Below are 24,037 nucleotides of genomic sequence, written 5' to 3' on the forward strand. Positions count from 1 at the left end.
TCTGGAACGGTAGCAGCAACATAAATCACACGGTATCTTCTAGACAGGGCAGCCTTCCTATAGGAATTCCCTTTCAGTGGCAAACACATCCAAGCGGACTATTTCTTTTAATCTATAGTCAGGACCCAGTCCCTAATTTTTTTTGTAGGAATTATTATTATTATTATTATATATAAAGAATCAGATTTAAAAATATATATATTTAAAAATTCGCTGCCATTTTTTACCTTTTAAAGAGATCATTGTTTAACTAACTCCTCCCATGGAATTCATCTGATTGTCTTCAAACTTTGGGTGTTTCATCCAAATATGTTAAAAAGGCAAAGTTATCGAAAGTTCTTTATTTCATCACACGCTGTTGCCGTGGGGACGCACTGCTTGCAAAGTAAAACGATGCTGTTGTTGAGGGTCTAAACCTCGGCAGATACTCATGAGATTCTGCACATACATAAGGCCTGGCAGAAACCTTTATATTTTAGAGGGATGTGTCAGTACACCAACGTGCCAGTAACTCGATGGGGGCAGAATTGCGAGGGCCCCGTATAGCTGCTTGCAGCTCTAGTTCTCATCTGTTTCCTTGATAGCAACTGCGATGAACGAAAGGTCACGGCAACAGGCAGTGATGAGCAGCTGCTTCCAATATGTCTATAATCCATTAAATGTGTTGTATTACCTAATCCCAGTGCGGAACATGCAAGGTGCCTCCTACTCATTAACATACAGGCCCGTCCTCACTCACTCACTCACTCACTATAGTTTGAAATTACATGTGAAGCATATTATAAGCCTTTATAGTTTCTTTGCATTGAAACACATGGAAAAAGGTGGGAGTCCGTAATAAAGCAACAAGGCATTGTAGGTTAAGAACCGTGAAATATCCATACCACTGCAAACTGCAATTCAAAAGAATTCCAAGTTGTGACTGTAACTTTCACTGACACTGGCAATAAAATTGATTCTGATTTTAATAAGGGTTAGCAATTTCTCATAAAAAATTCACTACAAAAATCCCAGAGCAGCGACCGTTGTGTTTGTTCGTTCTTTTTTGTTGTTCACATTTCAGTTACAATCACAGTCTTCAGCCCAGAATGTCGAGATTTGCTTGTTTTGGACCTCTTCAATTGTGTCATCTTAACACACCTTGATTGGACCCTGGGGGGATGAGAATCACTAACTTCACTCACTCCGTAGGTTCACCAGGTTTGGATCACCCAAGGTCATCTTATTTGTAGCACAAATCAATGGAGCTAAACTTTGTTTTCTCTCCAGAACACCCCCCCACTGGGCTCACTGTTGTTTTGTTGACTGGCTATGCGCAACAGTGAAGCTATGCTAATATCATTATTATTATTAGCATAAATACCCTGCTGTAGACCGTCTCGGCCAGCTTGAGCTAAGGACTTTTTACATTCCTCTTCTCCTCAAGCAAACAGATGCTCTACTGTGTTTGTAGATGGTCGTTAATGAGGGTGCCAAGTGTTTTTTAGTTCCTAAGAAAAGAAAATTTGATGAGAAACCTGCGGTAATTCTGCTCTCTTGTGTGTGACGTGAAATGGTGGGTCCCACTGCGTGAATCTGTACCACAAGGCGGATATTTCCGACCACTTGACTAAAATAGCAGATGCTCCACTGTGAAGAGTTGCCACATTTGTTTCTGCAAAAGTCTAATAACTAACTCTTTTTTTTTTTTTTTTTTTATCCCACTGGTATATGTCGGATTTATGGCGCTCGTTCACCATGTGTGCCGTACCAAATGTATTCCAGCTTCCCCGTTGGACAGTGAGTGAGTAACAACACTTTAATTGCGCTTTCATCCACGCGCAGAAACGGAATGCATTAGAAAATCCAGATGATGTCCAATGGGATCAACTGTGGTCATACATGACTATGTACAGTATTTCGAGTCTTATCTTTCAATTAGCTTTCGTCAGAGCAGCAAACCGTAGCCAACTTAAATGAATGATAATTCGCAAACAATGTATTTTTGCCATTTTTCACCAACAAAAGCTTGGGGATAGCATGAAAACTAGACAGAGGAAGGCCTGAGCCCGGATTTGTACCCCCGTCCTTACAACCGTACGGCAGATATGCTAACCACTTGTCCACTGTGCCGTCATTTCATTTTAGTTTATATTCACCTCAACGTAATGAGCCATTACACTCACCTCAATGTATGTTTAGTACCTCATCATCAGAGTCTTGTTCATCTTCTATATTATTCCATGCATGCTTAAAAAGCTCACGTATGGTTATGTCTCAAACATGAATGCATGAATCCACATAACTCATCTCCGTGTGGGTGTTTTTTTCCTTCTTCTTCAATCATCTTGTAATAGTCAAATACAAGTTGCTAGATTTCTGCAGTTTTGTGAAAAGGTCAAATTTGAATATTATACATGGCAAGAATATTGCTATATCACGAGGCTTTACTTGCTACAGTATATCAAGTGTTGCAGGAGGTGACTGCAATACATTTTTGGACTTATTTGACGTTTCATATTTTAGATAATCAAATATCTCAATCCAATCAAATCCGGATTGGAAAATTTCTTCTGGGGCTTGACAAGGAATAAAATAACGTGTTGTAGATTGGCACGTACATAATCTGATGATGTGGCAACACACTGTGTTTCAAAGTGGCTGGATCATTAAGTATCCCACAGAATGACGGCAGTGTGGAATGTTCATCGTCCTTGAAAGTTGACGGACGACAGCTGAGGCATGACTGGAAATACAGTATGGGAACTTCCATACAGTACTCTTGTCATGTGATGCGCAATTAACATTAGTGGGAGCAAAAGCATGTGTTTGTTTGTTCTTCTTTGGAAAGGCTAATGACAGGATGCAAAAACATGATGTGTGGCGGGCAACTCTCTCAACCATCAGTGAATTTAGGAAAAGCGTGTTGATATTTGACATGAAAAGCAAACACATCCCTTCTTTCAACGCTCCAAATGAACCCCTCAAGTCCATTTAAGGGATAAGTGTATCACTAAGGCAGCAAAGATAAAGAAGCAGATTAAAAAAAAAAAAAGCAAATTGTTTGTTGTAGATTCCTAATGTTTCTCATGCCATCCAACATGCGGAAGAAAGCAATTTGAGATCATTTGCACTATAATGATCTCTGTTCTTCTTTCATCATCGGCACTGTCGTAAATTTGCTCCATATGAGCAGCTGTGTCTGGGTAGCTAGTACTACGGCATCCTGTGACCAGAGGGTCAAAAGGTAGAATTCCTTCACCTTCTTCTCATGGCTGAGGAGCCCATGAGCAAGGTGTCTTAACTCCATCAAAAATGCTTTCAAAGTGCTGGAAAGCTACACAGAGAGTCACTAATGGCTGTAATGTGTTAAATGCACTGACCACATTTAATATCACGCTTTAAAATGCAATAATGATAATTGTGGAAAATTTATGTTGTGAGTGTCAACAGCATATATTTACAAAAACTTTACTTTTTCAAGCTATTGATACAACCTTAGTGTCAAAGCAGAGAGAGCAAGAGAGAGGGAGGGGGCAAAAAGTTGACAAAGTTCTTACTGGAGCTCTGCTGGGCAGGCGTGTGTGTTCATTTTCCAACTTCTGTGAGCTCGAGTAGTGTAAGAGTGTGAAAGTACCAGAGGACGGGTCATTGAGTGTGTGTGTGTGTGTGTGCCTGAATGTGTGTGGAGAGGGAGAAAGAACCGCTTCGAACAAGACTTTAAGAGCTTTACTACCAGGATCCTAAGAAGGGCTCTCAACTCTGCTCTTTTTCTTCACCAACGCAAGGACAGAAGCAACTTATATTGTTTGTTCTGGATGGACTGAAGAATCACTATTGGTGTTAGAATCGATCTTTGTTCCTTGTGTTATGTGTTCCCCACCGAGAGGAAAGGCAAGAGCAGGAACCAAGCAGAGAAGGAAAACTGGATGGAAGAGCAATCAGAAGAGAAGAGAAGAGCAGAAGAGATAAAAGAAATAGAGCGGACGGACATTTTAGATCACGAAAGCAGAACAATGCCTGACATGTGTGTTCTTTAAAGAGGACCAGCCGCATTCCCTCTCATCCACCCCGAGATGGGACGCATGCTGGGCTTGACGCTGGCCTACCTGGCCCACCTGGTGGCTTGTGCATTAGACTCAGAGCGGCAGCAGCACCAGGTGCAGCACGGCCCCTGCAGATACACTTTCATCCTTCCTGAGGTGGATCATTGCCAGCCCCAGAAAAACTTTGAGGTCTCGAACACGCTCCAGGGGGACTCCCCAGCACAGGTCAAACCGGCTGTAAGTCAAACCACTCTCGGTAGGACCCAGAAGAACAGGTCTTCTTGGCAGAAAATTAAGCTGGAGAGTCTGGAAAGTGCCACAGAGAACAATACCCTGTGGCTGCAGAAGGTACAGTCGATTAACTCCCATTAGATGCTCCATATTATGTTATTTGTACTTAACTTTCATTCTCCCAGGTCTGGCTTAGATGCTGTATACACAAAGATCAACCCAGATGTGTATTATGCAATTTGAAATGTTCACAAGGGACTGGAATAGGATCATATGGCATTCTGTAGACTCAAAAGCAGTTCTTTTTTTTTTATCACAATTGTTTCCTGACAAATTTTCGCACATGACATATGCTTAAGCCTTGGCAGTGGTCTGCACTTTCTCAGATGTCTTGTTTTCACATGTTCTATTTTATTTTAAAGCGCCAAACAAGAACACAAAGTTAAATCCAAAGAAGACGGCATCTGTTGACAAGCTTTGATTACTGATACGTTCCGGGCTGAACTGGGATTTCCTTGACGCTTGCTGCATGTACAGCATACCTGGCACCAGGTCAATATCTAGAATATGCTGGTATTCTTCACCATACCGTGCAGATGCCAGAACTCCCCGTTGCAGTAAAGAAAAAAACGAGCTTGCTAAAATGAGATGCTGCCAAAATATGGATCGTGGTGTTAAACCTTGAGTATTTCACCACCATAGGCAAAAAACAACAATTCGTTTTGACTGTTCTTATCCTGGTTTAGTAAAATCAGTGATTATCAACGGGATGCGTAATCAGGCACATCCTCTTCCTGGGTGTTTGGGAAGTTCAGTTCCATTTTGCCTGGATTATGACTCCAATGAATTGATGTGATTAGAAGTTGCTGCACAATAGTGTTTGCATTGCTAAGGTCAACAAGCCACAGAACCAGCATTGAACTATTGTGCCGGATCGACGCCAATCCTCTCCACCCGTCTCTCTATTCTTGTCTGCAGTATTCTCAATATTTATTGTATGCATTCATTCAACCCTCAGCCAATCTTCAGTTTGATCCAAAGCAAACATGAGCATATTTCTGTATTTCAAAATAGAATATTATGAATACCAAAGCTAAACATTCTCACCATAAATTAGATTTTTGTTCTTCCTGTCTGCCCTCTCTGTCCATCTCCATAAATTCTCTCCGGATTGTTGCAAATTTAGATTATATTATAAGGAGATTATACAGCATATACTTCTCATCTCACACCTTTGACTCGTCAACCGTCAGATCTCCTATATTCTTTTTCTCTGCAAATACATACATGAAAACACAGACACGCACACACACACAGTTCACACAATTCCCCTGTGCACACTCTGTCTGAAGCGCAAGTCTGTGAACCAAGGACTGCGCTTCCACAGCAAGCATCTCCCTTGAGACGGTGCAGTATGCATGAGTCTGCAAGATCGAAAAAAGCAGCGATAGAAAGAAAAGGGATTGTTCTGTGTGTGCTTTTGAGAAAATGGCTAAAAGGTAGAATACGAAAGCGCTACACAACACATCTCGATCTTCTAGTAACGTGTATTTCTGTAACAATTGCGGCTCCATCGTACGCCTTTTCGGTTGGCTTTGTTTTCCTGTAAAATTCAGTAAATACGTTTTCTTGACTGAAGCTATTTTGATAAAAATCTGTCAATCAATCAGTCAAACATGTGGATTATCACTCAGATTTTATAACCCTTACAGTCAACTGTCTAACCAAGAGACAATGCACAAAAAACAGAGCGCACATCGGGGTCACAAAGTGACCAAGTGCAAGAGGACAACATTAATTTTTCCAAATTCCTTCTCTGGTGTTTTCTAAGAAACTCATGTTTGTTTACTTTTGTCCGAGCCCTCAACGCGACCTCCTGCCTGGTCCCTTTTACTCGCTCCCTCTGCTGCCTAAGGGGGGTTGGCAGCAGAGATGTGAGCATACTTTTGTTTTTTTTCTATTAATAGCCTGAGCAGCTTATGCTAATGTAGGAATGCTGTAGAGATGCGGGAGGCCATGTGACACCCAGTGAACTCATGTCCTGGTGAAATACTGCCAGCCCCAATTTGCTGCTTCACCTTGTTTATCCACTTCTACTTCTTTCATATGTACTCGATCCAAAGAGGCTTAAACTGTTGCCACAAAACAATATGGATATTGATTGAGACATCAATTATGACCCAAACATCCCTAATAACCACCCTGGTGTTCCTCTGCTGCTGTAGCCTGTAATTACGTGAACAAATGAGTGTAATGGCTCGACGAGTCGCACAAAGATTCATCTGCTTTCCCTTCATCTGCGCCTTTTAGATACATTAGAAGAGAATTACGCTTCATCCTAAATGTGATTTTCTGGGCGCAGTGTAATACAAAGCAGCAATTAGTTCAACGAGGGAGTGTAGCTACCTTTGAATTGGGATCCGTTACTGGTGAAGAGCTTCAGTGCATGATCCAAGGATCTTAAGTTCTTCCGTCAGAGATTGCTTTAATCAGTGTGGTAAAGGCTTCATTTGGCTTCACACTATGAGTGCTTTTATTAAGCTTGAATGTGAAAGTTTGATTTACAAACGGAAGGGTTGGAAGGACATTGTTTAAAGTGGAAGATTAGAGGGATGGAATGGACCAAGAGAGAGGAGTACTGTCTCTGAGTCACTATCTCAAGACTTCTCTCTTAGAGACCCTCAGTCAGAAGGTTGAATGGATGGTTTTCATTCAAGAGTAAGGATGATGGATCACAGTCATTTAAGCCCGTTTCAAAATATCCTCATGTGACTAGTATTGTCACAGCGGCAGGCCATTATCACCTGAAGTTGAGTCTGAAGTGTTTGTAATGCACTTTATCAAATCCTCTCCCATTGAAATGACGTAATCTGCATTGTGCCATTATCCTACATTCCACATGACGGGGCAATGTTGTTTCTTTCATCAGCTGGAGAACTTCATCCAGGAGAATGTTCGCTCTGGCATGGAGGAAATAAAGAGGACGGCCGTGCACACCCAGACAGCCGCCATGCTGGAGATGGGGACCAACCTCCTCAGTCAGTCCGCAGAGCAGACTCGCAAACTGACTGATGTTGAAACTCAGGTGGGCCTAGGAAGGATCTGTGAGAGGCTTGAGCTTTAAAAGAAACACTTCCATCACTACTAAAGTGCTAATGGAAAATGCTAATAAATTATTGCTATTCAGGTATCGACACATTGAGGTATTTTCAGCCTCTGACAAGACGTCGATTAAAACAGTTAGTCGTAAAATACGTGTGTTTTCAATTACTAGAATTCCAACTTTAGCAGCTAGTCTTGACTTTCTCTTCACACTGCAGGTAATAAACCAGACGAGTCGCCTGGAGATCCAGCTGCTGGAGTACTCCCTTTTTACCAACCGTCTGGAGAAGCACATACTCCTGCAGAATCAGGAGATCTCACATCTCAGCGACAAAAACAGGTGAACACTAATGAATCGTGAATCGGACGAAACAAACACGCACAAAACAGGTATAGGGGGTGGCAAACTAAACAAACGAACGAACGAACGAACGAACGAACGATCGATCGATCATACAAAAGGAAGGCAAACACCCAACGCCACCTCCCGCTCCCGACCTGACCTCCAGCTTTTTAAGCTGTGGCCACTAATGACCACAGCTAGTCCTGCACCTGAACCCAATGAAGCAATGAGTGCTCCTACCCTGCCCTGATTGGTGAACCGAGTCGGGAATGGTCCACCAATCAGGGAAAAGCACTCACACCGTCCACATCCAAAACACATTAAAACAATTTTTTTTTTTAAAACGGCCATGAACATCGGTGGTGCATCAAAAATGTAGATTGCCAAAGTGGTCTTGATCATATAAAAATTGGGAACGGCTCTCAGAACCAAAACGTTCCGATCTGAAAAAAACATGGCATTCACAGTATAATAAGCATTGTGAAAGCAAGTGCAAGTATGCGCAGTAAAATGGCAGCGCTCGCTAGGAGGGGTTTCCTATTCTTCTTACTAGAAACACAGGAACATGAGGTCAGATTTTGGTCAGCACGGGTTCAATGCGAGTCAGCATGAAAAGAAGCGGGTGCTTTTGTCCTAATGTGATGGTTGTTTTTCATTCCTTTCCATCATTTTCACCCAACGCCACAGACGGATTCCACCGCCTCTAGCTTTTTCACCTGTTACATCTGTTTCTGCTTGTCCCCACCTCTGCCTTTGGGCCCCACCGGTTTATTATATGACAAATTAGGAAATACGGTACATACACGTCGCGGTAGAACAAAGTGGAAATAGCTAATCAATTATAATTGGTCCAGTATTCAAACAGTATTCAGAAATATTGGAATATGTTCAATAAAAACACCTTAAACACGGCATACTGACATTTTTCTTTTCTTACTTTATCAGTTTTCTCGAACAGCGACTATTGGCGCTGGAGGCTCGTTATGGGATGGAGCTGCAGGGCTTGCAAAGAGAAAAGCAGCAGTTGCGGGAAGTGATGCAAAGGCAGAGTCGACTGGTCGGCCAGCTCCAGGGCGAACTGGCCGGCGCAACTTTCAACAACACATTGCTGCAAAGACAGCAAGCTCAGCTCACGGACACAGTTGAGCAGCTGCTAGCTTTGGTCAATCACTGTAATGGTAAGACAGATGAAAACAAATATTGTATCTACTGTATATTTGGTGTACTATACATTAACGTCTAAGCCGATCTAATTGGTTGGATCGGATCAGCAGATATTTTGTATTTCATGCAAAATATGTGATAGGTTGTTTTGTCATAATTTGCCGATCAATTATTAGTGCCATGTTCCCCCCCGCTATTTTCTGTGTATTCTGGGTTTAATTGTCATCATTAGTGCACTCTATTGTGATTTAGATCCTATTTAGTAGACAGAACATTTGTGTTAGCCTTGGTTGCTGAGTCCTGCTTTGCCCCACTGTCATATGGTGTTCCACAGGGCTCAATTTGGAGGCCCCTGCTTTTTAAAATATTTTACTGCACTGTTATGTGGATGACAGTCAGATCTTTGTCCCGCTGAGCAAAAAGAACACTTTCGTCTTGCCCGGAGGAAGTCAATAAACTTGCTCTGCAAGCTAAATTCTCGTTGTATTTGTGAGTTCACAAACTCCCGAGAATACATCTTGTACCAAGCCCGTTGAATTCCACCAATCCGAACCACCAATCACAGAGCGACATTATGTTTGGGGCGGCATATGCAGCTGTGACATAACCAGGAAGCGCCGACAGTCGACACCGTGGCAAATAAACTAACCTAACATGGACGAATGGACGCTGCAATTAACTCTGTTCTTGCAGAATTACTCACCGTTTCCTTGTTGAATGTTTAACATCAACGCTTCATGCATTTTTGTCTTTTTTTTTCTCCCTAAGACTAGACCGAAGACATTTTCATCCGCTGCCGCGATTGGTCAAAACAAACGTGTACAAGATGCTGCATCGTCCAATCAGCCCGAAATATTGCACACAATGTCCCGCCTTTCCCGAGCAAGTCACTGTGGAGCAGCCCCAGATTGATATTGTGGTTAGGAAATCAACGCCTAGATGGCACTGAATTTCTTGAATTTCAGTGAATAGAAATAAAATATATAAATTAAGTTGGTTTAATGTTACTAGTTTGAACTGTCTTTGTTATTGACTTGATGATTTTTTTTCCCCAAGGCATTTCAGTGGCCGTCAGGTGTATGTAGGATATTGAAAACATACTGAAAACTTGCATTTGTATGTTTTTTTCCCCCCTTCAGAAATCTCCCATGTGCCCATGCAGGAGCTAACTTCTTTCAGGGATTGTGCAGAGATTCTACATTCTGGACAAACAGCGAGTGGGATATACAGCATACGCCTCACTAACTCCACCCACTCCGTCAAGGTAGTGCAACTTTAAAGGTCATTGATCGCCTATCACCGAAATGACTGTGACAGCATCTTTTTTTTTTTAAGTAGTATGTAATATGGAGTCTATGTTGATGGAAATGCCATGCTGTTTTTGTTTCTTGTTATTAGTCCCCAAAGGCCTTGTGGTGAGGATGTGTATGTGTTGCTGAATGCAATGCCAGAATAACTTGGGAGCTAGCTGTCAATGTAGTGTAGTAACAAGCCCTTGTTAATTCGACCGTGGCCTCCTTCGGCGGCAAACCCGCTCCTGGTTAGGATTCAAGGCTGCTGTCCTCACCGTCTGCTCTCAAGATAGCAGCATTTTTTATTCATCACTTTTACTTAAGTTTGCTGGCTGGCACCTACTCCTCAGTTTGCTTTTTTTCTTTTTCTTTTTTTTTTTTTTTATCGTGTGTGTGTGCCTATTCTTCGTCAACCCGTGTGGGCAAAGCAGCCAGGTGTTAAGTTGTTGTGCCATGTGTTTTCTGTCAACGGGGGCCAATGTTCGTTCCCAGTGATGCAAGTTATTACACCCCAAATCACCGCTGCTTTCAATCTATGCCATGAATGAGGCTGGCAAGCCGGGTGGCTTCAATAAAGTGGGGCAGATGCAGTTTTGTTCTATTTTTCAGAGATTTTGAGTTCTCACTTGGACAAGCTTCCCAAAAGTAATAAACGTGTCTCAGTCGCAGTGAGTAAATTCAGCAAAGGCCTACATATTAATCACTAAAGCTGTGAACAATGGGAACAATTTCAAACTAAATTAAACATTTTAGTGGAGCTCTTTGTCAATAGTGGGGAAGGCTGGTATACGGTTTGATTGACCGTTTAAAAACCTGGCATGTCAAAATACATGTTTTGTATTGTTGTATAACAAACAGACAAATAATAGCTGAAAATGCAATAATTGCTGCGTTGTCAACTGTCAGTGAATAAGTGATGGCTAAATGGAAGACTTGACAAAATCACTACAATTTATAAATCCAATGTCAGAGTTCTGTTAAAAAGGTATTTACTAAGAGTCATTTAATGTCGAGGGTGGTGGGCATACCAAAGGATTTTAACAGTCTGATGACTTTTTTCTGTATTTAACTTATTCATTCCCAGACATTTTCACTGAAGCAACCCCCCATTTCTTCCAGCTGTTTTACTGGACTTTGACAGATTTTGCAAGGCACGCAGAATATTGTGTTTTATTGCAATAAAAACATGGAACCTAACAAAAGAAAGATTAGAATCTCTTCTTTCATCAAGAAAAAAAAAGTATAATTGTATCTGTTTCCGTTTTGCAGCAATTAGCATTAGAATAGAGCTAAGTTTAATCATTATTTACATTCCTGGTGAAAACACTGTCAAAAAGAGCTTGTTGCAACATGGCCTGATCTCTTATACTCTGCTGTCACCCTTCTGGACATTTTTTGTAATAACTACAACTGCTTTAAGACACCTCTTCATGTCAGAAACTGCATCAAAGCCCTCCGTATGCCCCAGCATAAAAAAAAACACACACATAAAAAAAAAAATATATATGTGTTTGGGAGTGAAGGATCAAAAACGTAATTACATGTTTTTGGGTTTGAATGAGAGTCAAAGTTGCTATCACCAAAGTTATTACAATAATAAACAGATTTGGACAATTTACAAAAGCAAAATCATTTGTCAGCGCCTTGGGCACCTTTCCGTCATCTTCAATCCGCCATTTTATTTCAACCATGCTTCCGTCATCACTTTGTCACCGCTATTTTAGGACTGACAGACAGAGGTGTGGGCATTCCATCAGTACTGACCATTATTCGTCAGTAAAACGGGCTGAATGGGCTAAATGGACTGAGAGGCCAGTTAGTGACGATTAAAACGACAATTGAAAATCCGCTTCCGTTAGTGCTCAGTCCGTCATTTTCAAGTTACTCCTCCTTCGTCAGCAAAACGGTCGTCTGTCAGTACTGACAGAATTGCCACCTTCGAAGATAAGTGATAGCGTTTTAAATAAAAAAACGACTTCTGTTTGACATTGTTGAAATCTGTGCTGCATTTTTGCTCCTAAAATCCCAATTTCATTCCTTGAGGTTTTCTGCGACATGGAGACCAGAGGCGGAGGATGGACCGTGTTCCAACATCGTCGAAACGGCTCCGTTGATTTCCATCGTGAATGGAAGGACTACAAATTGGTGGGTCCATCCAAGGGTTTGGCGCATCATCCAGTAACGATTTGTATGTGTTTTAGCGTGACGAGGCGTGGGAGTGCCACCATGTTGTATGATCCCAGGTGACCTGCGGTTGTTATGTTTGGCAGCCCTCATGTTTTGCACCACCCCCCCGTGTTATCGCACCTGCTCCTACTCACTCCCCGTCGCACTCCCTCTCATCCAAACATGCATTTTCAATGACCCATGGAGAAAGATTACTTCTGTAGCAGTTTTCAAGATCTCAATGCTTGTTTGAGCATGAAGCCGTATTTTCACCAATTTCTTAATTGCCACAGTTTGGTTTGAGAAAGCCGAACAGGGGAAGATCCTTCAGAGAAGGAAGGAGATTGAGGCAGCCAGGGGACAAACCCCCCCCGACGAAAATCCTTCAAGAACAATATTTTTACAAGTGTATGGTAAATATTTGGCTCGGTGCAGTTGAGGCATGGGAGCACAGAGGGTCCTGTTGGTGGCAGATAACATATTTTATTTGATCCAGGTCCCCGCTCCTAATCCCGCTGACTCCAATCAATATCACTAAACTGTTGTGCCCGGGCCTGCAGGTCACATGATAAATGAACCTGGACTCTTGGCTAATCCACTATATACGATATATCTTGCCTCACAGCAATCTCTTGTGGGACATTCAGACAAAGTGACTCCAACATTCCGTGGCAAACAAGGGTATTGTTTCTTTCGTTATTTTCTTTGCTTCTATGGAAAACCAGGACGCCTATTGATTTTTAATTGGTTACATTTCCTGAGGTTAAAGGTCAAATCAGTACTTTTAGCTCTTATTGGTGTTGCTTAACTCTTTGACTGCCAAAAACGTTAAATAACGTTTAGTAAAATCCTATGGAGGGGTGCCAAAGACGTTAAAAGACGTTTTTTTCCAAAACAGAGGTGAAACTAACCATTTTCTATTGTTGATTACTGAAAAACGGAATAAGGTAGAAACAAACTTTTTTTTCCTGATGAAAGATGAGAGTCCAATCTTCATCTATCATTTGGTAGTATGTGTGTTTCCATAGTCCAAACACATCATTTTCTGTGGACCTTGAAAGATCAGTCAAAATGCTTAAATCGGCTGGCACCCACGGCATCCCTTTTCTGAAAACGTCTGGCAGTCAAAGAGTTAAAGGAAACATTTTGATATGCTTCTGGAGAGCAATGTTAAAATAAAATTAAAAAGTTGAATTCTAGCTAACTTTTTTCACTCAATGTTAGCTATTAGCGTATAGCTATTTTTAGCTTTATTGAACATCCGTACAAATAACCGAAGCCATACTGTATTTTTTGTGTGTAAATCACGACTCAACCTATTGTGATTTTCAGCCCCAATCGTTTGCACTACATTAGCTTTATTGTTTATGTTCAATTTTTGATCATATTTTTTTTTTTATATTGAATTGACTATACTAATTGTGTCCTGTGAGTGACCACTGGGAGCACAGTATTAAAAGCGGCAGTAAATGAATAGATGTATTTTTCATTACCACTGATTACCCTGGCACTTTGTATAAGTGTTTTATAGTGTTCAAGAGCTTTCATGCCTTCATACATCATGCAACAGTTTCTTCCTCAACATCATCATCATCATTATCTTCATTTGTTTCCCATTAAAAGTGAGTCAGATGTCCTTGTCCGGATCCACACTGAATGCACCCATAAAGCAATTATTTAAATGTCGAGAGTCAGGACGGTGCTTTGAAAGCATATTAAAGCAAATTTAAGCCTCAACTGACTCATCACTAGGGCGTCTTCCAGAACCGAGTATTTAGCTTCCCAAAGTGTCCTGCCATCTGAATGATAAATGTGACTCTTAAATTTAGCTACATTATCGTATTAACTGCAAACAAGCTTGGCAGGTCCTTGGCAAACGCCTCATTAGCCTCTTTGTCTTTGCACCCCATCCAGGGATTTGGAGAGCTTTCTGGGGAACACTGGCTTGGAAATGACATCATCCATAAACTGACCACATCCGGGGAATATAGCCTGCATGTCCAGTTGAAGGACAAAGATGGGAATGAGGCCTACTCACACTATAAACACTTCTACATAGAGGGCGAGGAGCGCAACTACAGGTAACACGAACCCTAATTCATCCTTACTTGTTAGGATGAACATAAGTAATAACATGAATGGCAACCACAACACAACGCTTAAATGACTAACAAGATCGGAGCGTGGGAGCACTGCGATTCCTTCCGAGCCGACGTCAACGTTTGTGTTTCTGACTGTGGAGACGAATGCTGCGTGAGATGACAAGTCATAATCACACGTGGGTGTGCGCTTTCCAAGATCTGCAGCAGTGTACATAACTCCATTTAGTTTAGTTTGTTCCACATAATTAGCGAGTTAAGTGCGTCGAAGCTCCTGAGGCCAGATGTGTCAAAAGTCATCGATTCATCGACAAGTAATCAATAAAATGTTTTTTTTTTTTTTTTTTCAAATTCAAGACATAAGTATTGAATTTATTGGTAAACAAAATGAACAGGGAGATTTCTGAATTCACCTTTAATTCAGAAATCGTTGAGTTCTTGTACAGACGCTCCCCACCTTACGAACGAGTTACGTTCCGGACGATCGTTCGTAAGGTGAATTTGTTCGTAAGTTGCTTCAGTGCTATATTTTGTATTATAATTTATGTTTAAAGCCTATATAAGTATATTGAAGGTTTATATAAGTATGTTTAAGGCTTGTACAAGTAACCTGCATTGGTTTGTACTGAAAAAAACTTTTAATAAAATGGAGAGAATACGTACAGTACTGTACTACGTATGTTAGAGAGAGAGAGCGAGACACACACACACAGTATGTACATGTACGTAATAAGATAAATAAAATGAAGTTTAACTTACTTTTGGAAGATGTACTCGATGCTTAAGGAGATGATGGAGGAGGAGGAAGAGGAGGATTTTATATCATGAGAGATTCTTCGTCGTCGCTGGAATCGGCTTTAAAAGTTATTTCCTGCTTCATGGGGACCGGCGTTTTCTTCCTCCTCCTCCTCGCCACGTTGCTCAGCCTCCAATGAGCTCTCACAGCGCCAATCGTCGGTATTAGCGGCGGAAAGAAGCACTACGCGCAATACAAAATCGAACTTACAGCATTTCTTTCCGAACATTTTTCGACATGCTGTACGCGCAGAAATGTTCGTATGTACCGTTGTTCGCAACTCGAATGTTCGTAAGTAGGGGAGCGTCTGTATTCCCCATCTCCTAGTTTCGCTAGTTAACTAGTTGTATTGGACGAGAATTGCTCAACTTGGCATTGCAAATCATGCATCTACGACGCTTACTCCCATCACTCAACTCTATATTTATAAAGAACTTTAAAACAACCACTGCTGTTTTCTTAAGATGGAACCCGAGGGGCAGCAATGCATATACGATGAAAACAGCGGAGGCCCCAGAATTGAACCCTGTGGAACACCGTACGTTCCAATCCAATTGTGAATGTAGCACACATTAGTATGAAAGGATTACGATAATAAAGAAATCGCACGACGTGCAATAACAACAGCCACAAGTCGACTACTGAGCGCAACAAAATTCCCTGCAGCACAGAGAGGCAAAGCGATGTAGCGTGATCCATTCCATTAATCAATACTCAAACTATTCAATAGTGATATCCCTACTTTCCTTATAAACTTTGGTTTCCTCTTGCTATGTTGTAAGTCACACAACTCAGGGGGAGTCCTGTCCTAATGAGAAGGAAGCCAAGCCAGCAGTACATAACTACACAAAACCGTTCATGCTGAATGAAAATTACTGTGTGACTTCATAGCGCTCAGTAGATTTTTTTTTTTTTTTTTTTGCAGCCAGCACTGCATGGAGGAGAAATAAATGATAAACGATTTGGATTCATGGTACTGTAAACAAAACGTCAAAGTCACAAAAGTCCATGAAATGAATTCATGTGTGGCCACATGAGCAAAACACTTGCGTGATTGAGGCCGTCTACCTCGTCCAGTTGTTGATGACATCATGACCATGTGCTGTAAAAGTAAACTAAAACACTTTTTTTTTTTAAATCTTATTCTGGGTCATCATTGTTCTCAGCCCTCATCATCAGGCATCAAAAATCCGGCCACTGAGGACTCTGTCGGGGTGGGTGGGGGGTTTGTGTAGGGGGGGGGTACTTATATCCTGCCAATGTTTAATACTTCTTCTGGACTGTCCAGTTTCTCCTCTAAAGGAGCCAGATGCTGAAATTGGCTTCCCAGTGAGTTGAGGCTGGAGACAGATCCTAACTAAAAAAAAAAAAATCTCAAATCTGGACAGAGCTGTTTGCATGAAAAATGTAAAAACTCACTATTGAATACAGACAAGTTGACTAGAATCAATCGTACTGCTAATATTTCAGACAGCCTGATTCCAATTTTTTTTCCCCCAAATGCAGCCTCCACATCGAGGGCTTCAATGGGACGGCTGGACGAACCAACAGCATGGCCCACAGCGGCACCCAGTTCAGCACCAAGGACAGAGATAACGACCGCTGCACCTGCAAGTGTGCTCAGTTGGCGTCTGGAGGTGCGACGCTTCCCAAACACCTTAAGATTGTTTCATTTTGTCTTGCCTGAATGTAAACATCGCCAACAGTCTCTTTGGATAGTGTAGAGACGAAAAAAGTACGTTTACTATGTATGTTCTTACGTCAAACTGATACTTTTGGAAAGATCGTCCCTCGTAAAAGTAGTACCAAAGCAATGAACCATTTAATATTTACGTCTTTTTTTTTTTTATGTCGTGTAATCAAGGACTTCCAATCCTGGGAATTGAAAAAGTTAACAAGCCTATTTTGATAAAATAAGAAGTAGAATGTGCTTATATATGTTTTCAAACATAGGAAGTAGAAATCAAAACTCGATTTACGTACGGGTACGGTACAAGAAAAACGTAGTTATATATAGTTATGCATTTTAAACACTATCTAATATCACCAGTGTAAACTTTAATACAGTAAGTCATTTTTTTTTCTCCCTCTTTTTTGCCATGTTTCCTCGCTAGGTTGGTGGTTCGAGGCTTGCGGCCCGTCCAACCTGAATGGTGTGTATTACCCCGGCTCATCCAACGTGGTTCGCTACAACGGCATTAAGTGGTACTACTGGAAAGGACCAAATCTGATGGCTACAATGGCAACCATGATGGTGCGCCCAGCAAACTTCTAATGACTGTTTAGTTTAGGTCAGACGTTCCTCATCCATCATGGAGACCACAGTATTAGAGAATGTGATAAACGCCCTGATGTGAATTGACGGCCCTACCAAAAATGGTTTATATTTCTTATTGATGCCACAAAATGGCAGCAAAGCATTACTACTCAATGCATTTATATGGAAGACCAAAACTGCCAAATTTAAAAATAAATGAGTAAATAAATAAAAGTGAAAATAAAAATGGATATAAAAAATATAACTTAAAAATTAAATAAAAAAAATACAAATGGAAATAAAAACAACAAAATATGAATATACCCATAAATAAATAGAAATAAAAGTTTTTAAAAAAACGAGATAAAAAAAAAATCTAAATAAATCTAAAAATAAATGTGGAAATGAGTACAAAAACAAATATATAAATAAAATTAAAATCAATCAATAAATAACTTGTCGCAAGTCGCAAGTTGTGGTGACAGTGGACAAGATAGTTGTTCATTTCTGGAGTTTTCCATGCAACCCGGCGACACTTCCTTGTTCGCCGACCCGCTCATTCGACCATAAAAAGGGAGTCTGCAACGGCGGAGTCCAACCCAAGATAGATCGAAGATTGAATTTTTGGAGTTTTGTATATTGTTTTTGAATTTATTTTTACTTTATTCATTTATAGATATACTGTATAAACATTTTTTCCCCATTTATATTAAAACATTTTGTATTCAATTTTTGAATTATATTTTTTTTTATCCGTTTTTATTTTCACTTTTATTCATTTGTTAATTTACTTATTTTTTTTAATTTGGGAAGTTTTGGTCTTCCGTACATTTAAACATATTTCCTCAACACCAAGAGGTCTCAAGATGCGGACTAAGCACACAAACAGCCAGGGCTGGACTGGCAAGCATTTGGAGGTATAACTATTTCTTCGATTTAATATGTCAATCAATACCACAACATGGGCTTCGTTAACATCGTTATACTGCCACCAAACCAAGGACAGCCCTAATAAATGATTTTGCCCTTCCAAAAGTGAAACATTCCAGTTCTTTCATGTCCTGCCTCTCATGAATTATTCATTTTGGAGTGATTTTTGCTCATAAAAGCACATTATACATCCTGGCTAGTGTGATTTACTCCCGAAATGAAACATTTGTTATAACATCTTGGGACAGTTAAAAAGAATATAGCATGTTTATTTCATGTTGTTTGGGCAGCCTCACACTGGACTTGCACAGCTGTTCGGATGAATTATCCAGTAGCAGCGGTCCCTGCGGTTCCTATTAGCGTGCAAATGTTTTCCACCTGTATCAGCTGTGCACACTTGAGCGTGCTCACAGAGGAGGATAAGGTCTGGTCACTTTGACACCGGCTGCTCATTGTGCTGCTCTGAGTGACATCTGGCAGTTTAACGAACCGGACTGGCGATATCATGATTTCAGCCGGCGGAAGAAACATCTATTTGCCGATAATGTAAAAAAATACGTTGCGAGCGGTGAATTCCTCTGTTCTCTGTAAATTGCCTTTCTTTGAGAGGCTTCACTGAACCTGTGAAGGACTCAACCAGCCTTAACTGTCTTTGATTTACTACTCTATTAGGAAAGATGCAGGACATGCTCAACCCAGTCGAATTGCTCCGAAAAATGCGGCTCTATTAAATCACCGTCTTAATGTTCTGTATGAGCGTAAATATGCAATAAAATCACATCATAATATGTATAGAAAAATGGTAGCTCTGATTGCGATAGCACACACACGTACACGGAGCCACGCACACAGCGCTAAGATCAAGTGACCGCCTGGCTTTGTTAGTTTATTAGAGCCTCCAAGGACTGGACAGGCTATAGATCACAATGGGGCCAAGCTGGGAATGAATCCATCAAAGCGACTTTAATAAAGTCGAGATTTGGCCGACTAGCTCAACAGATGAAATAGTTGCGTTCAGGTCCAGTGGAGAAGACCAAACTCCCGACTTTTCCCAATCCCTGTTTATTAGACAGTTATTTGAAGGAGAGAAAGAAGTTGTGTGTTGGAATGTAAGCCAATCTTCTTCATTGGGGCAGAAAACTATGCACAATCCATATCACATAATCACCCTTCCAAAAGGGAAACATTCCAGATCTTGCCTTAATACTGTATACAGTATATAAATATGCACGCCAGTTCAGATTTGAACACATTTGCTCACAAAAATGTATAAATATGTTCTATTTTAAATATTACCATGCTCCCAAAGACGCATTTATACGTTTTTAGAAGGCTTTGCCTCTGAACTGAAAAGAATGCTGGAAGCAATGGTAGTTATTACAAAAAAAGACCAGGAGGTGGCAGCAGAGTATAAGAGATCAACTAGGGCCATGTTGCAAAAAGCTCTATCCCCCACTGTTTTAAACACATTTGTGAATAATGATGAAACTTAGCTATATTCTAATGCTCTTGCTGCAAAATGGAAACAGATGGAAATATATATTTTTTCCCTTTTTTTTCCTGATGAAAGAAGAGACTCTAATCTTTCTTTAAGTAGGTTCCATAATTTTAAAGCAATAGAACACAATATTCTGTGGGCCTTGCAAAATCAGTCAAAATCCAGTAAAATAGCCGGGAGCAAAGGGGGTTGCTTCAGTGACAATGGCTGGGAGTGAATGTTAAGTACACGTCACATCATACATTACGGTACTCTCTCTCTGTAACTCTCAATAAGTCTGGACTTAACACACAATTGAACTTAACAAACAGTCTCTCAGAACCCGTTGTTTTTCTAATTTGAGGACTACCTCTATAAAATTATATATAATTATAAATAATTATAAATTAAAATGTTATGTTTAAGTTACAGTGTTTAATGTTGAAAAAAATATAATATTTAGGAAAAAAACTGAGCACTTATTACTTATTTTTGGAATTGATATTACTCTAAAAGAAGCAGCTGCTTTATTGAATACTTTTTGTCAACCGGATATACACAATTTAACTTTTTTTTTTTATTTTTTAGGTAAACACAAAAACATTAATTAAAGGTGTATTTTACTGATCCATACACACCACAGTGTAAATGGTTTACACTAACCCAACTTCACAAATGGATCTTCCGGTTGAACTCCAAAATCGACAAAGGGGAAGTTGACGTTTACTTATTCTTACTTTTTTTTTTCTTCTAATTTATTGCTGGGAATAAAGTTTGACGAGGATAAGAAACTGAATATGTACTGCTGGATGTTTCATGCAAAGTTAGAAACTAACTTAGTCTTGTCTTCTTTCTGCTCCATTTCACTCGCAGAATATTTGTATTATATAGATTTTTTTCTTTTATAAATTAATAAACTAAAAACATATCTATTTTTTTAAAGTAGCAATGAAATAACTTCAAAAAAACAACCAGAGAGAAATGAGCTAGTGAGTGAATGCATGTGCGCCATTGCAATGTATGTTTATCCATTACTCGGTGTTGCATGAGCAGTTTAGGCTTGACTGAGAAATGGTGCCGCCGTAACGCCGAGTGCTCGTAAGTCTTTGTCTCTCCCCTCTTTTGCTTCCATGTCTTTTGATTCATAACGGGTATTTTGGCCGTCCGGGGCTCGGCCCAGGTATGTGTTGGCAGGCGTGCAAAAGAGGAAGTGCTTGGGACTGATTTGTCCTAGTCATCTGTGCTGTGTGGTTTACTGTGTCAGCATGCAGAGCATTTACCTGTGGTCATCGAAAAAGCAATACCAGCCATATATCAGCCTGCCACTTGCAATACATCAGCTACTATTTCTTGCCGGTTTTTTTTCTCCTCCTTTAGACAAAAAGCAAAGCAGCAGCACTCTGCCATTGTGGTGAATAAAGCAGGCGCAAAACATGCCGCCACTTGGGGGCGCTGGTGCACAGAGAATCTGTTTTCAAGACCGCCACGGAATTGAACTGTGCATTCATTAACGCCTCTTCCCCCACATGCTGTTTCAACTTATATGTGGTAAACAAAGAGCAGGATATAAAACAATATTGCAATAGCATCAATTTAGAAAGAACAAAAAGATTCTCATTGGGGATTGTTGATTTGGTCTTAGTTTTAAAAAGGACACGCAAACAGAATAAAGATGGTTGAATACTATCTATCTATCTATCGATCGATCTATCTATCTATCTATCTATCTATCTATCTATCTATCTATCTATCTATCTATCTATCTATCTATCTATCTATCTATCTATCTATCTATCTATCTATCTATCTATCTATCTATCTATCTATCTATCTATCTATCTATCTATCTATCTATCTATCTATCTATCGACCTATCACACCCTAAATATCTTCCTACCTACCTACCTACCTACCTACTTACAATCTAAGTCATTTAACTCATTCACTGCCATGAATTCATTAAAAAAAAAAGATTATTAAGAATTAGGGGCGACAGGCGATTAATCGCATGACTTCACTAGTTAACTTACGATTAATCACAAATTCTATATATGTTCCAAATGTACAATAAAAAAAAAATCTAGGTTTTCATACTCTTGTTAACAAAAGTGGAAAACAATGTTAAGCTAATAGAAATAGTTAAAATGAATTTTTGACGTCTATAAATAAAAATAAAAATAAAAAAATAAAATAAATAAAAAGAAAAAAAGGAAAGCATTATTAAAAATTTGGGGCGTCAGGCGATTAAAATTTGTGATCATAATTAATCGCATTACTTCACTAGTTAACTCACAATTAATCACAAATTTTATATCTGTTCTAAATGTACAATAAAAAAAAATCAAGGTTTTCCTACTCTTGTTAACAAAAGTGGAAAAAATAATATAATAATAATAATAATAGAATAGAAATAGTTCAAATGAATTTTTAACGTCTATAGTCATCCATGGCAGTGAATGAGTTAACAACATTTACATGCCTGTGATATTTTTTTGTGATAGTCGTTTGTAAAAGTTTTCCAGATTTTCCCATTGTTGTTGTACATCTCATTGTTTGCAGGTTAAAACTGTCCTATAAGGTTTGAATCTGGGGATTGACTTGTCTAAAAATGCTTTATGCCGATGGCAAAATAAATAAATAAATAAAAATAATGATTTGGCCTCAATTTTTTTTATTAATTTTAGAGTTTCAAAGTTGCTTAATTACGGATGAAGTGTGGAATGTATAAATTGCCGACCCACAAAGAAATATATCTGAAAATGTTGAGTGTCCTGTTTAAATGTCTGTCAACAATCATGCGGTCGTAGCAGCTCGCTCGCACCGACAACCGCTGATTCATGCATCATGTTGATGTGTGCCGTTTACCCCCCGGGACTAAGTGGCGTGTAAACAAGATGTAAAGCAGCCAGACAGAGCTGAGAGGCTCACTTGATGTTCCAAGTCAATGTTGGAACAGGTGCAACATGAGATTTAAGTCACTCTGGATGTGATGTGATCATCACAGGTGTGCTAATTCCAGAATGCAAAAAAAAAAAGAGCCACTACACTGGCGTTTTCACCATTAGGGAGATAACCAAATATAGCACACCCTGACTGCAGCAATTCTGGCGATGGATAATGCAGATATGCAACCGACACAAAAGGTTTTCACAGGAGATGTGATGAAATGTAAAATGACATGAAAGATTTACACGGAAAAAAAAGACTTCACAGCCGGTTCTACAAGTGTAAGTAATGTAATTGGCAGTGGAAGAGGAAAAATGTTCAAAAATATCACTGTTTGCAACAAATCCACATCAAATAATAGAGTGTCATATAACTCCACAGTACAGGCAGTTTTTATCACAGTGTAGCCTTTTGTATGGATGCACCCAGCAGGATAATGGTCCATCAAATGCATTAATACCCAAGTTAATATTTGCTGTAACTGTGTGATGCTATCAAACTCAGAATGGGCCAAGATCCCTGGGGGAGGTTGAATCGGTAGTGGATTTTGTTACTGTTAGCTTTCTGTTGTTATCTTCCTGTTTTCTAAAGCAATTTAAAATCCTTAATTGAAGCACACTATACTTATTAGAAATAGCCTAGTAAGTGCTGATTGGATCATTATATCTTTATATTGAACAATAAATAAAAAACACAATTGAACTAAGCAAAGAGATACAAAATGTTAGGATAGTTTTACTTTACGATTTCTGCTGCATGTCCTCCACACAACATAAAATATTTGTGTTGTGTGAAAAAATAAAAAAAATAAAAGAATATGGGTCCCAAGACTGATCCTTGTGGAACACCACAGGGGATGTTTAAACACTCAGACTAAGACTATACAAATGATCTCCTCTTATTAACGTCACTTAGCCCGTCAAAATGCCACCTCTCTAACACCATACCTCCTTAATGGGAAAACAAAATATGACTGCTTCCAAAAAAATTGAATACAAGCATCATGATCTTCATTGTCTTATACAGTAGCTTTTCAAATCCTCGAATATCAATTGGACAAATCTGTGCTTGGCCTTGACAATTAAGGCAGTAGTGGATTTTGTTACTGTTAGCTTTCTGCTGTCATCAATTTAAAATCCTTAATTGAAGCACACTATACTTATTAGAAATAGCCTAGTAAGTGTTGATTGGGTCATTATATCTTTATAT

General features: G+C 39.7%; 2 protein-coding genes across 2 annotated transcripts in view; one reads left to right on the top strand and one right to left on the bottom strand.

The window, feature by feature from the left end:
• The window catches only part of col9a2 (procollagen, type IX, alpha 2), a 117,136-nt gene that overhangs the window by 22,014 nt on the left and 71,085 nt on the right, over nucleotides 1-24,037 (bottom strand). The window lies entirely within an intron of this gene.
• Nucleotides 3,550-18,446, top strand: angpt2b (angiopoietin 2b). The gene is made up of 9 exons (XM_077548683.1): nucleotides 3,550-4,373; nucleotides 7,186-7,341; nucleotides 7,577-7,698; nucleotides 8,647-8,879; nucleotides 10,005-10,129; nucleotides 12,201-12,302; nucleotides 14,238-14,404; nucleotides 16,725-16,855; nucleotides 17,333-18,446. The coding sequence occupies exons 1-9, from the start codon at nucleotides 4,056-4,058 to the stop codon at nucleotides 17,491-17,493; spliced, it is 1,515 nt and encodes a 504-aa protein (XP_077404809.1). The 5' UTR covers nucleotides 3,550-4,055; the 3' UTR covers nucleotides 17,494-18,446.

This window comes from Vanacampus margaritifer, chromosome 17 (assembly GCF_051991255.1).
Source record: "Vanacampus margaritifer isolate UIUO_Vmar chromosome 17, RoL_Vmar_1.0, whole genome shotgun sequence".
NCBI classification, from domain to species: Eukaryota; Metazoa; Chordata; class Actinopteri; order Syngnathiformes; family Syngnathidae; genus Vanacampus; species Vanacampus margaritifer.

Excerpts from the sequence above, each read along its gene's own strand:
- angpt2b (XM_077548683.1), top strand. The coding sequence starts at position 4,056 with ATGGGACGCATGCTGGGCTTGACGCTGGCCTACCTGGCCCACCTGGTG. Across the intron at positions 4,374-7,185 it reads ATACCCTGTGGCTGCAGAAG|CTGGAGAACTTCATCCAGGA; the intron begins GTACAGTCGATT and ends TTCTTTCATCAG. Across the intron at positions 7,342-7,576 it reads TGACTGATGTTGAAACTCAG|GTAATAAACCAGACGAGTCG; the intron begins GTGGGCCTAGGA and ends TTCACACTGCAG.